This window comes from Nicotiana sylvestris, chromosome 2 (genome assembly GCF_000393655.2).
Source record: "Nicotiana sylvestris chromosome 2, ASM39365v2, whole genome shotgun sequence".
Lineage (NCBI taxonomy): Eukaryota > Viridiplantae > Streptophyta > Magnoliopsida > Solanales > Solanaceae > Nicotiana > Nicotiana sylvestris.
This window is the reverse complement of record NC_091058.1, coordinates 151,817,373-151,833,238: the sequence shown is the minus strand read 5'-3', so window position 1 is coordinate 151,833,238 and position 15,866 is coordinate 151,817,373. Positions and strand designations below refer to the sequence as shown.

Below are 15,866 nucleotides of genomic sequence, written 5' to 3'. Positions count from 1 at the left end.
TGATGAATTCTGATTCCATGCCTACTTCAGTTCGTCCTTGTACAAGGAGAAGATGAAGTACCTACATGATAAATATGCTCGCAGCAAGGAATTCAAAGTGGGCGATTTGGTTCTTTTGTTCAACTCTCGGTTACGTCTGTTTCTGGGAAAGCTTAAGTCAAAATGGAGTGGATCTTTTGAAGTGGTGTGTGTGACCCCATTTGGTACACTTGATTTAAAGAACAAAATGGGGAAGTTTTCAGAGTGAATGGGCATAGGGTCAAGCACTACTTGCGAAAAATTGATGACAACCACGTGGTGGCACTTCTTCACCTCAAATGATGTGATGGTAACCTGCGTCGTGCCGCGATGTTAAATCAGGCGCTTCTTGGGAGGCAACCTATGTGTTTTTATTCTTGTTTTTCTTTATTTTTCATTGTAGGATATGATTTATTTTTGGACTGACTAGTTTTGAGATGTTACAGGTTTGTGTTGATGCAGTGCAGGACAGAGTGAAATAATTGTCAAGTATCTGAAGTTTTCAATACGGACCGCACTACATTGTGTGCGGCCGCAAAGAACTCAGTGTGGGGGCACAAAAATTAGTGCAACCGCACTGATGATGGATCAAATGAACAGCTCTCTGAAGTTAACCACCGCGGCCGCATTGCATTTTGTGCAGTCCGCGGTGGTCCACTACGGTCGCAGTACATTTAGTGCGGACCGCAGTGGCTGCCTTGCCTGAACCACATGACTTTGAGCAGTGCGGACCGCATTGCCATTTAGTGCGGTCCGCATTGGGTTGGTAAGCTGGGCCCGAGGTCCTTTTCTATAAATAGGGCCTGAGGCCCTCCTTTTACACTTTTTGATCCTTTTGCTCTTAGAACCCCTAAAAACACTGTTCATCGTCCCTATTGCTCGTAACTAACTGTTACGAATCATTAATCATCAGTAGCTCTCACATCGGGTGACTTAACTTCTTTTTAATTGTTTTAATTTTGTTATTTTCTTATAATTTTTGTTTTTCTTCTGTTATTCCCGTATTTCTTTCAATTCGGTAGTTTAGAGTAGTTAATTCCTTGTTAAAGTTATAATTAGGTAGTTAAAAACACTGGGCAAACACTTAGGGATCTTTCTTAGGTATAAAATTAGACTTAAAATCAAAATACATTGAACCCTAAGTTAGTGTTGCTTCTGGGTACTCAATGCGGACCGCGGTGGATTTTGTGAGGTCTGCGGTGCCTTTGTGTGGTCCGCAATGACATTTTGTGCGGGCCGCATTGCTGAAAGTCCTAAAACTTGATATTTGAGGACCGCGGCCGCATTGCATTTTGTGTGGTCCGCGGTGCCTCAATGCGGACTACTTTACCATTTTGTGCGGTCCGCGGAGCAAATGTTCAGAGAGTAGGTAGTCTGAACCCACCTCTGTGCAGACCGCATTGGCATTTTGTGTTGTCAGCACTAACCTCTATGCGGTCGCACTACATTTTGTGCAGTCCGCACTGTGTAAATATCTGCAACTATCTGCAACCTTTTCTTTTCTGCAACTCTGATCTTAATTACTTCTACTAATACTAACAAATTTAATGGATGTTGTTTGCAGACAATGGTGAAACAAAGAGGCAAGGGCTCTAAAAAACCAGGCAGAGGAGAATCCTCCCGGGGAGGGAAATAGAAAATGATAAGACTGACTCCTCAAGCCCAGCAAAATATTAAAAACATGAGAAAGATCATTAAATCTGCTAATAGAGCCATTGACCAGTCCGGGAGTGAATATGAGCCCTCCCGGGATATATCCTCAGACTCAATCCCAGAGTACTTCCTGACTGGACGGTGAGAAACAGACTAAGAGACACCCATCCACCTTCCCTCGTTGTCCAAGCATTAGTAAATGTATCTTCTGGGTCGTCTAAGGGCTCAGCTGAAGGCAGTGGGGATGAATACTCCACCTATCCCACAACTTCATTATCCGGAGAGGGTGCAGTAGGAGAAGAAGAGGTAGTAGGAGAAGGGGGTGAACCTCAGGTGGGAGGAATTTCTAGATCTAGAAAACTGGAGGTGTGGCAAGACCGATTTGTGAGTGAGTTAGCCTACCATAAATTTAGAGAATGGTGGTCTGTGAGGAAATTGATCCTAGAGAGGAGTTTTGTTGATAGAGACCTCTTGCCTCACAACCCCAATGTGAGAAGGCAGTTTAGAAAGAGAGTGGGTTGGGAGTATTTCTTAAACAATTGTGAGGATGCAAACGAGCACCTGGTCAAGTAATTCTACACCAATGTTTCCCACATCAAGAAGAGCACCAAAGTGACCAAGGTGCGCAATTTGAAAGTGTTGTTCGATGGGAAAACCATAAATGACTACTTGGGATTTGATGAGGAGGATGAGTCGCTGTATTCGGCGAAGATGGAATTAGGTGAGGAGGTCCGTCCTTGGTTGGCACAGTATCTAGCAGTCCCAGGTACCACCCCCAATTGGTTGAATGTGGGAGTGAAAATTTTGAGGAGAAGTTTGAATTTCGAGGCCAAGGGATGGGAAACATTCGTGTGCTGCAGATTGGACCCCAGTACTCATGACAACTCACTCCCTCTTCACCAGGCAGTATTGGTAGCATCAATCATGGCAAGGTACCTGATTAACGTCGGGAAGGTGATGTCTCGGGTGATTACACGGGTAGGCAATGAAGGTGATAGAAACTACCCCTTCCCTAGCTTTTTAACCATGTACTTCATGGACTTAAAGGTAAAAAAGCGGTCATTTGATATCAAAGTGAAAGCAAAGGCCCCGTTCTCATGGTACAACATGTAGGGTGATGACAACCCTAAAAGCAAGAACTACAAGGGAACAGCCACTGTTGCAACTGGCCAGTCTGAAGAGCTAGTAGTGGTAGTAGCTCCTACTCAGCCTTCGTCCATATCAGTGGACATGCCCCCTGGTCCATCCACTTCAGTATCTCTAGAGATACCCTCTACCCCGGCCCACCAAGTGACTGCACCTCGCCTAAGCCAGGCCCTTCTCAGCATAAATAACTGGATGCAGACAACTTTCTCTAAGTTGTCTGTCCTCACTACTACAGTAGCAGCTCAATCGGCACCTCCATCTCCATAGATCCCATAGTCTATTGAGAACGCTCTCAAGGATATTCTGGACAACCAGAAGAAAATCCTTGACACTTAAAAAGTTCTTACGGACGCTGTGGAATCTCATGGAATAGCTCTCAAGGAGCTTGCTAAGGAGGCCAAGAATATGAGAAAGATGCGGTCTTCCAAGGAGTCCGTCAAGGAGTTGAGGGTTGAGGTTGATAGGTTGAAGGCAGATCATCTGCCTTTGGATTTATTGTTACAAGACCCTGTGCCAGCAGCTCACCCCCAGCCAGAGCAGTCCTAGAAGCCTCCCAAGAGGAAGAGGATGATTCCCCGAGCAGATGATGCAGTCATCCAGTTGGCAGACCCACCGGAGACCTCTTCCAGTCAACCATAGGATGCAGCCCAAGAGCCTATCCAGGTCCAGGTCTAGGCCCAGGTCCTAGCAGCAAAGCAGTAGGCTATAGGGAACCAATCTGAGGTTCCCGAGCATATTGAGGACCCTGGGACCACTTAGGATCCCATGCAGACAGACAGGCCATAGGGAGTCTCTATATCCTTTTCCCTTTTATTTTTTGTGCTTATTTGGTTTAGTTGGCATTGAGGACAATGCCAGCTTTCATTTAAGGGGGTAGACCCTACATTGATTTGTTGGATGATTGTATATATTTGACAGTTTTTATGCTTTCTTTGTTTTTCATCTTTGGTATATATATAATTTTAGCACTTCTTTACATTTTTCGTACTTTTTACTTTGGGCATGTATATAAAGTTTATGTTACATTGTATATATTCATCCCCTTTATTGTATATTTGACTAAATCCCCTCTTGTAAATATTCATTTTACTTTCCGTATTTTTCTTTTCCGTAGCTTCTTATTTATGTTCATAGCTTCTTGTTTTGAACATTCGCAATAATCCTTTGGTTTTTTTAATGCCATAGTTCTTTCCAAAGGTGGAGTTTGTGTGAATCGGGTGGCTCTTCCCAATGATGGATGGCGTGACAACCTTCTTAAGGGTTGGAGTCCATTTTTTTCTTTTTGCTTTTTAGTAGTTAGTTGTAAGGGTGCCTCAAGCAAAGCTTCACTCGGGCCTAGCACATTTGCCTTTGATCTCATGGTCAAAAATAAATTGTTGTCTTTAGGATGGTGAAAGTCGTGACCTTGAGACTCTTGTGTTGACCGATAATCATCAAGTATTTTTTTGGGACTATTGTGTGCTCAAATCTTATCTAAGGTCGTTGTGGGACCCTGACTCTGTGTCTTTAGCAATGCCATAGCTTGTGTGGTGAGTAATTTCATTGCAAGTCCAAGTCCTGAGCCATTGGTCTAGAACTTTCCCTGAATATTTGTCGAGGCAAAATCCTAAGTGAACTTTGACTTGAGACATGATTATAGGCTTTCCTTGATCCAAATAATAGCTTGAAAACTTCCATAACCTACCAATGATAAGATCCCTAGTTAACCATTTTGAGCCTTAGACCTTTTTCCTTCAAGAACCATGATACAAGCCTTTACCCATTCTAAGATATACCCTCTCTTGGCACCCGATCTTTCTTTTAGCACATGGCAAAAGTATAATTTTGGGGGGAGAGACGAGGATTGCAACAAAGTGGTAAAAAAGGTACAAACATTAAGAAAAGGAAAGGCAATAAAAAAGAAAGAAAAGGAAAAAGACAAAAAGAATGTTCAATGTGTAAGAGAATAAAAATGGATTCAAGAAAAGCAAAGAATGAAAGGTGTGGAAAGTTGAGAAAGGAGGAAAGATTTGAAATGTATAAGAAAGAGTGACAGTGTGTGTCTCTAACCCCTTAGAAAGAAGTGAAAAGACTCAAAAAGTCAAGTGAATGTGTGCCAAAATCAAACAAAAGAAGTGTTTAAGGGAAGATGAAACCTACTTAGACCAAACATTGCCTACCCGGAACCAAAAGCCTTCATTATTTCTCTACAAAAGCCCTATATGATCTCTAGTTGAATGAAACTTACATTAGTGGTGAGTCACATAAGGGGCAAGCATATGGTACTTAGAGCCCGACTTGTGACTTTTCCTTGAGAGAGATGAGTGATTTTCCATTAACCTCGTTCTAAGTGCCACTATTCAAAAGGTGAGGTTCGCTTAGTGAGAGCTGAGGATGTGTGAGTTTGGGTTCCATAATAACCAAAGTAATAGAAAGAGTTCTTTGATGTGTTGAGCCAACTCTTGATGCTCTTGTGTCGCACTTAATCCATGGTGTTTAAAAGAGTAAATGTTGTTAATGATTTATTTGAATTGAGGGCAATTGTTAGTCCCAGTTGATGCTAGATGAGGTCACTTTAGGACAACTGAATTTTCTTGGAAGTTCTCTTATGGGATGAGTCTTATTTTGTTTGCTTGAGGACAAGAAAAAGCTTAAGTTTGGGGGAGTTGATAACTAGGGATTTTGATACATTTTATACTCCTTCTTGCTTAAGTTTTGATTAGAAATGTGTACAAAATAGTCCCAAAGGCTCAAAAGTTGTGCTTGATTGTAGGTTTGATCAACAAGGTGACAAGATGCCAAAGATCATCTCAAAAAGGAGTGAAACTTGCACAAGTACCAACACAAGACAAAGCTCGTGCAAAACAAGGCCAGTGCAGCCGCACACCATTTCGTGATGTCTGCACAAGTGATGTTCAGAGAGTGTGCATTTCCAGGCCAACAGGCATTGCGGCCGCATGGGGTTTTGTGCGGTCTGCATTGAGTTCATTGCGGCCTCACTCGATTTAGTACGGTCTGCAAAACCAGAGTTCAGAGAAATGGCAGTTTCAAGTTTGAAGCACAATGCGGTCCGCGCTCCATTTCATGCGGACCGCACTAGAAGCCACTGCGGCCGCACTCGATTCTATACGATCCGCATTGCTCGAGTTTAGAGAGCTGGATTTTTTTAAGTCAAGAGCCTTAGTATGGCCGCACGTGATTTTGTGTGGTCCGCACTAGCCCCGTAGGGGTATTTTTGTCCAGATTTTTCAGCTTAGTATAAATAGCTTCTTTCCCATTTTTAGGTCGTCAGAAAGTTTTTGTACTGAGCTGCGCTCGTGACTTCCGTTCTTTTAGCTATTTTGGGCAATTTTAGATTCATTTCAACATTGAATCTTCTAGTTTATCTTAGCAACTAATTAATATGAGTTTTTATTCATCTATTTCTTTGTTTTCTTCTATAATTATGAGTAGCTAGACCCATAACCTAGGCTTGTTGCTCAACCCTAGTGTGAGTACGTAATTGATGTGTCTTGTGTTTTGATGCTTGATTGTCTGTGGGTGTTTGATATTTGGACTAATTTCATGTTTAATTGCTGAATTAGTGGTTGCAAACACTAGTTTGTGTTTAGTTGACTTTGGCTCTTCTTGAGAAAGAGAGTCTAAGTATCTGAAATTGGTCCAACAAGGAATTGGGGCATACTCAAGAGATTGATAGCCCTAATTAAAGGGTTAAATCTAGAGATAGTAATACTCGACTTGAACCCTGATTGCTTGTGCAAATTTGCATACCTAATTGGTCTTGAGAAAGTCAATCCGGACAAAATCACTCGAACTACCGAGAGGTGTAGAGTGAGTAAAATTGTGCAATGGTTATATCATAATCCCCAAATGTGACAATCATGTCTTAGACTCAAGTACCCCGTCAATTGACCACCTAGGCGAAAGTCATTACCCTAGTGCCTTTTACACATTTGAACAACTCGCAATAGTTTAACCTTAGCTTATTTTAGTTTAATTGAGCATTGTAGATTTATAAAATTAGAAGTAAATCAAAACCCAAAATGTTTAGAAGTGCAATTTGGAACACATACACAACTCCTCTTTAGATAGACACCCGACTCCAACTTCTATTTCCCTGTGGAAATCGATCCCGACTCTAAATCGGGTAAAAGCTGCTTCGACCTCTCTTGCTACTCAATAGTAGTGCAGGGTTGGCCTCGACCACCTCACATAAGAGCTCTCTAGATACACGCCCGGATTGCATGCGCAACTTAAGGAGAGAAAAAATGAGGTTTTCAAGGCCTCAGAACACGAAAACGGATCCTAAAATAAAAGATGACCTTTTGGGTCATCACATTATAGCTGTAAATATTACTTGGTGTTAAGTTTGAATTTTTTTTATTTTATTTGAGAGACATGGCATATCGGAATTATGAGAATTTTGGTGTTGGTTATTCTACTTTTGATCTTCCTTATGCATATTTGGAGGAAATTACTCGTGCCAAAATTATCAATTTATTCGCGAGAGCAAGTTATGTGCACCAACTCAATCTCATGTGTGGAATGTATGTGATATGTGAGGTGGTCAAGATGATCACTTTTATGATTGTACTTATATTTATTATCCTCTCCCACCTCTTATTATGATGGTTCTACTTTTACTCGTGCATTTACTAGGAACAAAGAACCCGGGGATATTGACCTAAAGGAGATCAAGAATATATTAATGTGCCCTGTGGAATAAACTAATAAGACACAAAAGCAAGAGGCAATTATTCACAACTTGAATGCTCAAGTGGGTCAAGTGGTGGAAGCTTTGAATATTCGACAAGTTAATATGGTGGATAGTAGCCAAAAATAATGTGAATTAGAGTCAGTAGTTGACACTCTGATGGAGGAATTCAGAGTAGAACACTAACAACCTATCCAAGTAGAATTTGAGGACGCCAATGTTGAAGGTGTGATACCAGAGTCAACCGAGGATATTGAGGATAAATATTTAGTTGACTCAAGTGTCATTGGTGTAGAGGTTGTTGAACATCTCGAAGTTCATATATTTGAGCGTGTTGGACCTCATTCCAAATACTTCTCTACACTGTATTCGGACGGTGAAATGAGAATTAATCCTTACGAGCGTATAAAGGAGATAAGGGAAGAGGTAGACGAGCCATATATTTTAAAAAATTTGAGGCCATCTAGGCAAGGTGATACTCCTTAGCTTAAAGCCAAAAAGTGCATAAGGAATTATTTAATTTTGGCTTGCAAGAATTTGCGCCACCCCAAGAGCATGATCATAGAGCAGAATCAAAACTTAAGATCCAATTCATAAGTTCGAAGTAAAGGTAGAAAGTGATTCACATTGTGCCGCGACGTTAAGTCAGGCGCTTGTTGGGAGCTAACCCAACTTTACTGCTTTCTTTATTTTATTTTTATTTTTACCTTTTTAAATGTATTATGTTTATGTCGTTATGTTTTATTTTTTATTTTATTTGTATATTAGCATGAGAAACAAAGCCACTGGAAGGAAGTAAAAGCAAACCAGATAGTTGGAACTAAGTGTGGGGTGCCCGCACAAAAGACCAGACTTGGGAGAAATCTGAGTATCCCATGAGCTGCTAATGCTTTGGCCTTTGTCCTACCAAGGAGTTTCTTTCACCCTCTTGTTATTTATGGTGTGCATTCGGGATAATACACAATTTTATGGTTGGGGGTGAGGAGATTGTCTAGGTGATTCTCTATGATATTTTAGTTGTGTTAGTTTAACTGGAAAAATATCTAAAAGCATAAAAAATGGACTTTTCCTGACGATGGATCTCGAGAACAGCTTTCTTGAGGGGTTAAGGTCCAATGGAAAAATCTAAAAAAAATAATATTTTCTTTATTTTTAGTTAGTCGTAGGTAGATATTAATCTCCCTTTTATTTTTAGTTAGTCTTAGGTAGAAAAATCTCCTTTAATTTTTCTTTGGGCATCGGTTTTTTTTCAAGGGATGTAACTTGAACCAGATATTTTTATATTTTAGAATAGGATTGAATGAAGAAGACTTGAGTGCTCCTATGTGCCTTTTGACCTGTTTGATGCTAGCATAGTTAGATCTTAGCATGCAAATTACCTTCCTAATATATTTTGATGAAAATTTATGCCGTAAAAGATAATAGCCTGTCTGTGACGCTTTCTCTCAGTTACTTGACTCATTATTCATGTAGTGATTTATTGCTTAATACTTCTTGACTTTTTTATTACTTGCCTAAACTTGAGAGTTGGAATGGAACCATCCCGACTGAGGTCATGTGTATTGTGTGATGTGAGATTTTGTTATATTCTGTGTTATCTTGTATTAGTCTAAAACTTGTCATGTGTGTTAGTCGAAGCTAAATAAGTGAGTTTTATGAGTCTAGGAGATGACATAGGCATTTCTTTGATTGTCCATTGAGGTGTTATGCTACTATAAATAAAATGATCCTTAGATAGCCAATTTGAGCCTATACACATTTTCTTTGGCACCCACATTACAAGTCGAGTCCCATTTTCTTCTTGATTGAATTTTTTTGCACCTTTACCTCCGAAAGCACCTAAGTTGCTAGAATAGTAAGGCGAGAGTTTGTATAGCTTTTGAGTGGAGCAATTGAAATGCCAAAGGGTGCATGTATGTTTTGGAAGATCAATAGTCAGACAACCTACATTTATGGAGAGTGTTGAAGAAAAAAAGAGAGAAGAAAACTAAAAGCAAAGAAAATACAAAAAGACCAAAAAGAGAAAATACACCTCCTATTCATCTCAATCCATGCTAGTGAATGCATAGTTGTGCTTAAAGTAGAAAGGCCAAATTGTATATGGTCTAGTGACATTGCTTGAATTGGTCATGAAGAGTATGCATTTAAAAGCTAAATATAGTGTATTAAATTACTTAGGAGGGGTTGGTCACTATATCCAAAATATATCCTACATGTCCCTTAGCCAACATTACAACTTGTAAATACCTAATTAATATAGACCTCGCAAGTTTAGATTAGTAGAGACATACACAATGGGCCAGCATATGGTATGGCCTTGGGATGCACGTGAATTTTTTGTGAAAGTGAGCGATTGATTTTTGTTCGTAATGTCCTTGACTTATATTTAAAACTTTTGATTTGAATGTGTGGACTATATACTCTCTTGTTATTCAGTAAGGGCACGTGGTTCTATAAAGTAACTTCATTAAAAATAATTGTTGGAGTGAGTGTGAAAGTCTTGACAACGAGCCGGGCATTGAGGTTGGGTGGTTGTTGGCAGATTGAATTTTTCACTTATATTTCAGCAGGTGTAAGTAAGGAAATGCATGAACGAGTATGCAATGACTTAATTATTGGCATCAACCATGGTAATAGGTGTATTATGTTAAATTTGCTAAATGTTCCTCCATTGTATGATGTCTTGAGTGGTGGTGATGGGTTAGCAAAGTGCTAGGTTACTCGAGGACGGGCAAGAGCTTAAATGTGGGGTAGTGATGCTAGGCTAAAAATCCATATTTTTACATGTAAATTGCCTTGCATTATGCCTTGATCTTGTTAATTTTAGTGTGAATTTTTGTGACTCGAGCTTAATTTTGGTAATTATTTTTTGTTGGAATCTATCGTAGGTAATATGAAAAATCATGCATAATTTGAGGCTAAAATGGAAGAATTCAGAGGAGTGTGGTTTTTGGCCTACAGGTTTGAGCCATGCGTAGTTCAAAACACAAAATACAATGTTACATAGAGTTGGCGGCCCAGCTTTGCGCTAGGCGCGATTCAAAAATGCTGAAGCGGAAAACTTTTCCTATTTCGTCCATGACTTGGTAGTTTCAACCCTATATGCTCCCAACATGTATTAAAAGAGTTCTGGACCTATTTTTTTTTTAGAGTAAAGGCATTATTGGAGAGACAAGAAGGGTACGAGAACACTTGGAAGTAAGGACTCACAAGAGTTTTCTTCCGTTCTTTCTTAATATGTAGTTTAATGCCTTCAATGATTAACGTAATTGTTAGCATGACTACGAGTAGCTAAATTTGTTATCTATGGTTTTGATAGAATATTTTATAGCATAAATTCTTGTTATATTTTTTTATATAATTGAGTCGTGGAATTTCTCTACTAGTTTAACTACGTGTTTGTCGGTGTTGATTGAATAGCTCTCAATTGCATGTGCATATTTATTATGTATTGCTTGAAAAATAATACATATTTAGGTAGTTGTTGAACAACGTCACTCCTAATTTTTGTGAGAAATCAATATGGAGGGCTTAAAGGTGGGATTAGAAATAACGAAACTTTTGTGTGATATTAGTGAGCAGTGAACTAGTGCCAGCTAGCGTAGTTCAAGAGAATATGTCTAGTAAATTGTGGTAGTTGCTCGAAAGAGAATTACGATACCTGAAGTGCTCACGATCAGTAGAGAATACTTATGTAGTATTATAGGAGACAAAGCGGGAAGGATTCCGACAATTGAAAAAATCATAACTCTAGGCCTCCTTAATCTTGTCTCCAAACCTTAGTATCTTTAGTTTTAAATTCATTCTTGTAATTTGTTAGTGAATTAGTTAGACATAAGAATCTTTATATTTATAACTTAGGAATTGTTCGAGCTTGTCTTCTTGGTGATAGTGACCAGTTGTAGCTAAACGTTAATTCTATGTAGGATTCGATTCCGAATTCTTAGACCGGATTATATTTGGTGTGACTGCTTATCCTATTTAAGACTAGAGTTGGGCATGATCAAATACCATTAAATGTTTATAAAAAATAAAAAATATCTTCGTATACAAATGAGAAACGGAAAATATGGAATGAAGATATAATATTGATTTTGTTTTGGGAAAGGTATTTGTGAATTAAAAAATATTATTAAGGATAAAATAGTAATAGTATTGCTCAAACTGAAAGTTCTTATAAGCTAAAAAGACATAAGTTGGGAATAACTAACTTATGGCGTATTGTTAATTTTGGCTTATAAGCACTTAACTTATAAGTATTTACTAATTATTGCTTATAAGCATTTTGAAAGTGTAACAAACACGTAGATAAGCTAAAAGGTATTTATAAATTAGTTTAACCAACTTATAATTAAGCTTAGCCGAATAACCTAGCTTTTACTCACTTCTATGTTTACATCCAATTGAAAAAATACATAGCATAACATCCTAGGATATGACCTAATGATAAATAAAATGAGCTAGAGAACCATGAAGTTTCAAATTCAAGTCTCACATACATAATAGTGTAATATTTATTTCTCTATCCGAACATCGGGCATTTGTAGAAGGTGATTAATAATCGCCTTGGCCAAACTTTTGAGAAACGGAAAATATTTTTTTCTTTTCTCGAACAAAATTGCTTATAGCAGAGAGTTATGATGCTTGACAAAGCTTGTGGATAAAATAAAGTGCTTTTGAATAATATCAATTACTTTTTACATTTTAGAGTACACTTTCCTTTCGATTGGTGTATTTTAGTCTAACTTGACGAAGAGAGAAAGACATTTGAAACTAGTTTATGGTTGTCGTAATATTTGTGAGACTACAAAAATTTTACATTAAAATAATATAAAAATAAGTCAATCTTTCTTAAACAACTTATAAAAAAATAATCAATCCAATTGTAGCAGAGGGAGTACTGCTATTTAGCCGTGAACTAAAAGGCAAAAGTACCGATTCCATGAACTGGCAAGCAAGTACATCTGATTCGAGCCCAAAAATCGTGGAGGGGGAGAGCTGAGAAGGATAGAAATAAAGTATGAGAAAGTGGTAGACAGTTTGGTTCTGATCTTTTGTTGGTCACTTCATGCGAAAGTACCATCATGGCCTTGATGGTGCTAGTCTCCCAACTTTACTAAAAAATCATTGGTATCCCAATTAAATAAACGATATCTAAAATTAGTGTTTCGTTTTGCCTCAGATTATTACATTAACGTCCTCCCTCATTTCATCTTCAAAAGCTTAACAATGAATGATGTAATTAGAATGTACAGTATGAATATTAAATTAATGTCTTATTAATTTCCGGTGCCATCACTTACTACTATAAATGTATATACAATGAATATTAAAAATGCTTGATGATTAATTTATTACCGGTCATCTACCTAAACTTTGCTAGGTAAAATTATCTAAATCTACGATGGTTGGAGGTATACATAGCTAGCAAATACTCGATAAAATAATTGAGATGCGATTGGATGTACCACTGTGAAAAAAGAAGAGGAACAAACTGTTCCTCCTGGCAATTGTCTTTAAAAGGGGACGTCAAACAAACAGAGTTCAAAGCCAAACAAAAGTAGCACCGCAGCATGGATGTTGAGAAAGTCTTCCACATGACAGGAGGAGTTGGAGAAACTAGCTATTCCAGAAATTCTTCACTTCAGGTCTCTCTCATATATGCATAGTAGTATTTCATTAACGAATATTTTAACTATTATATTACTAAAAACATTTCGTGTATATTTATTAATTTGCAGAAGAAGGCATCTGATATGGTGAAGCAAGTAATCCTAGAGACTGTAGAAGAAGTTTGTCTCACAACAAAGCCTAAGAGCATAGGCATAGCTGACTTAGGTTGTTCCTCCGGACCAAACACTTTATCAAACATTAAAGAAATCATTGAGACAAGCCGGAACAACAAGCTCTTGCAACCGGCGGCACCAACAGAGTTTCGAGTTTTCCTAAATGACCTTCCCACCAATGACTTCAACGCCATTTTTCAGGCCTTACCTGAATTTCGTCATCAGTTAAAGGAATTAGGAAGAAATCATATTGGACATGGTCCTTCAAATATATACATAGCTGCTTATCCTGGCTCATTTTATGGAAGACTTTTCCCAGATCATTGCTTGCATTTCATCTATTCCTCTTATAGCTTGCACTGGCTTTCAAGGGTACCGTTAGTTTCTGTAATTGATTTTCTTCAACTAATCTATGTGTGCTCTTCTCATTTTTTGTTGATTAAAGTTAGAATTTAACCATTTTATATGATATTTTTCCTTTTTAGTATATGTTTCAAAAAGACTTAATCTTCTCATTTTATGCTCTCATAATCACAGAAATATATCATGTCAAGTCACGTTTAAGACTACAAGTTCTAAAATTACTTTTGGTATGTGTCAATTACTTATAATTAAATTTTAAATGACAGTGTCAAATTTTTTACATTATTAGTGAATATAGAAGTTAAATTCTAAAAATTGTATAAATTATTGTTTTTTTCTTTTAGATTCCTTCAGGAATTTATGATGAAGATGGGAGGTCCATGAACAAAGCCAACATATACATATCAGAGAACAGTCCACCTCAGGTATCAGAAGCGTATTTCGAACAATTCCAGGAGGATTTCTCATTGTTCCTCCGTTCAAGATCGGAGGAGCTGGTTAGTGGTGGAAAAATGGTGCTGATTTTATTGGGAAGAGAAGGTCTTCATCATGCTGATAGAGGAAATGCTTTTTTCTGGAAAATCCTCTCTAGGTCATTAACAAATTTATTTACTAAGGTAATTAATCATTAATTAATATGTATCGCTAAAGTATATAATGTTCCACTTAGTGAGAAATGATGACACATATTGGATGTTCCATTAGAAAAATGCACTGACTTTTTAAACCGTCCATAATAAGTGATCAATTTACTTTTTCATTTTGGTCCAAAAATAAGTGTCTATTTATATAATCAAGAAATAATTCAATTTGTTTTTCCAAAATTACTCTCATGTACGTATCCCTAAAAAGTCTTTTACTTCTCACATTAACTATGCTGCAACATTTAATAAAGGGTAGTTTAGTCACACTAACTATTTTCGTCTAGAATTTAGTATTTTCTTAATGGGTGTGCCAAAAGCAAATTGGTCACTTATTGTAAACCCGAGAGTAGCTACTCATGCGCCACTCACTTTATTCTGCAATAATTACGGTACAAAAAAAATAATTCAAGCCATATTATTAGTGACGACATGATTTTTATTCCTTTTCTTAACCTAATGTTTTTCGTTGCTTTATAGGGAGAAGTGGAGAAGGAAAAGCTTGACTCATACGAAGTACATTTTTATGCACCATGTAAGGAAGAAATAGGAGAAATAGTAAAGAGAGATGGGTGTTTTCAAGTGGACAGACTTGAAATATTTGAGGTAGAGAAGAATATTGTTGGGAATGGTATGAGCTATGGCAGAATGGTGGCTATGACAGTTAGGGCAATCCAAGAATCTATGATAGCTCACCATTTTGGAGAAGCAATTGTAGAAAGCTTGTTTGAAGAATATGGAAGATTGGTAGATGAAGAGATGGCAAAGGAGGAAATTAGGCCTATAACTTTCCTCCTCGTTCTTAAGAAACTATAACCTAAAATATATTGTCAGCAGCGACAACGTGTATATATAGTTTTAAGTCAAAAACAATATAATTTTATGGAATTCACTAGAATCCACCTCTAATAGTCGAAATCAATTTTTAGTTGATACATTATGCTAGTAGCGCTCCTTTGTACAACATGATTAATTTAGTTGATATTATATGCTAGTAGCTCTTCTTAATACAACTAGCTCCACATGGTGGTACGAATTAAAATAAGTTGGCAAGTACTGTTAATAACTGATGGTTGAGTTATTGCATGATTAATTATATTACCATCAGATTTGTACACAACAAAAATTATACGCTCTGTATCCGTAGTTAATACCCACGTAAAAGATGTACCATTAGATTTGAGATCTCTATCCTTTCTCTCTTTCTACTGAAATTGGATGTCCTCTTTTGTTGTTGGAGAATGAAATACGATGATAAAGAGTTTGCAATATAATGTTTTCATTAAAACAAAGACTTTGTGACTTGTAATACTCTATTTGGAGATATCTTCGGAGTTGCGCTTATAACTTTTGAAAAACTGACATTTTATAGCCGAATTTGATCACGTCCAACTATTCCTTATAAAAAGGACAAAGCGGTCGCTCCAAATATATTCCAGTTAACAAGTCCGGAGTTGAATTCCACAGGGAATTAACCAATCAATCACAGCTATTGGACTCACACAAATTCACGTATTCAATCTTCGAAAATATTTAAGTAATAGATTGGATGTTTACTAATTAAAT

The 15,866-nt window shown here is 37.5% G+C and overlaps 1 protein-coding gene across 1 annotated transcript; it reads left to right on the top strand.

The window, feature by feature from the left end:
- Nucleotides 1–12,856: 12,856 nt before the first annotated feature.
- On the top strand, nt 12,857–15,342 carry LOC104246006 (probable methyltransferase TCM_000336). The gene is made up of 4 exons (XM_009801733.2): nt 12,857–13,158; nt 13,252–13,668; nt 14,004–14,276; nt 14,781–15,342. Exons 1-4 carry the CDS (start codon nt 13,084–13,086, stop codon nt 15,114–15,116), a joined length of 1,101 nt encoding a protein of 366 aa, XP_009800035.1. The 5' UTR covers nt 12,857–13,083; the 3' UTR covers nt 15,117–15,342.
- The last annotated feature ends 524 nt before the right edge of the window (nt 15,343–15,866 follow it).

What these genes read in the sequence shown, in the direction of transcription:
- LOC104246006 (XM_009801733.2), top strand. Translation starts at nt 13,084, where the DNA reads ATGGATGTTGAGAAAGTCTTCCACATGACAGGAGGAGTTGGAGAAACT. An exon ending in GCTTGCACTGGCTTTCAAGG is followed by an intron (nt 13,669 to 14,003) that starts GTACCGTTAGTT and finishes TTTTTCTTTTAG; the next exon opens with ATTCCTTCAGGAATTTATGA. An exon ending in TAACAAATTTATTTACTAAG is followed by an intron (nt 14,277 to 14,780) that starts GTAATTAATCAT and finishes GTTGCTTTATAG; the next exon opens with GGAGAAGTGGAGAAGGAAAA.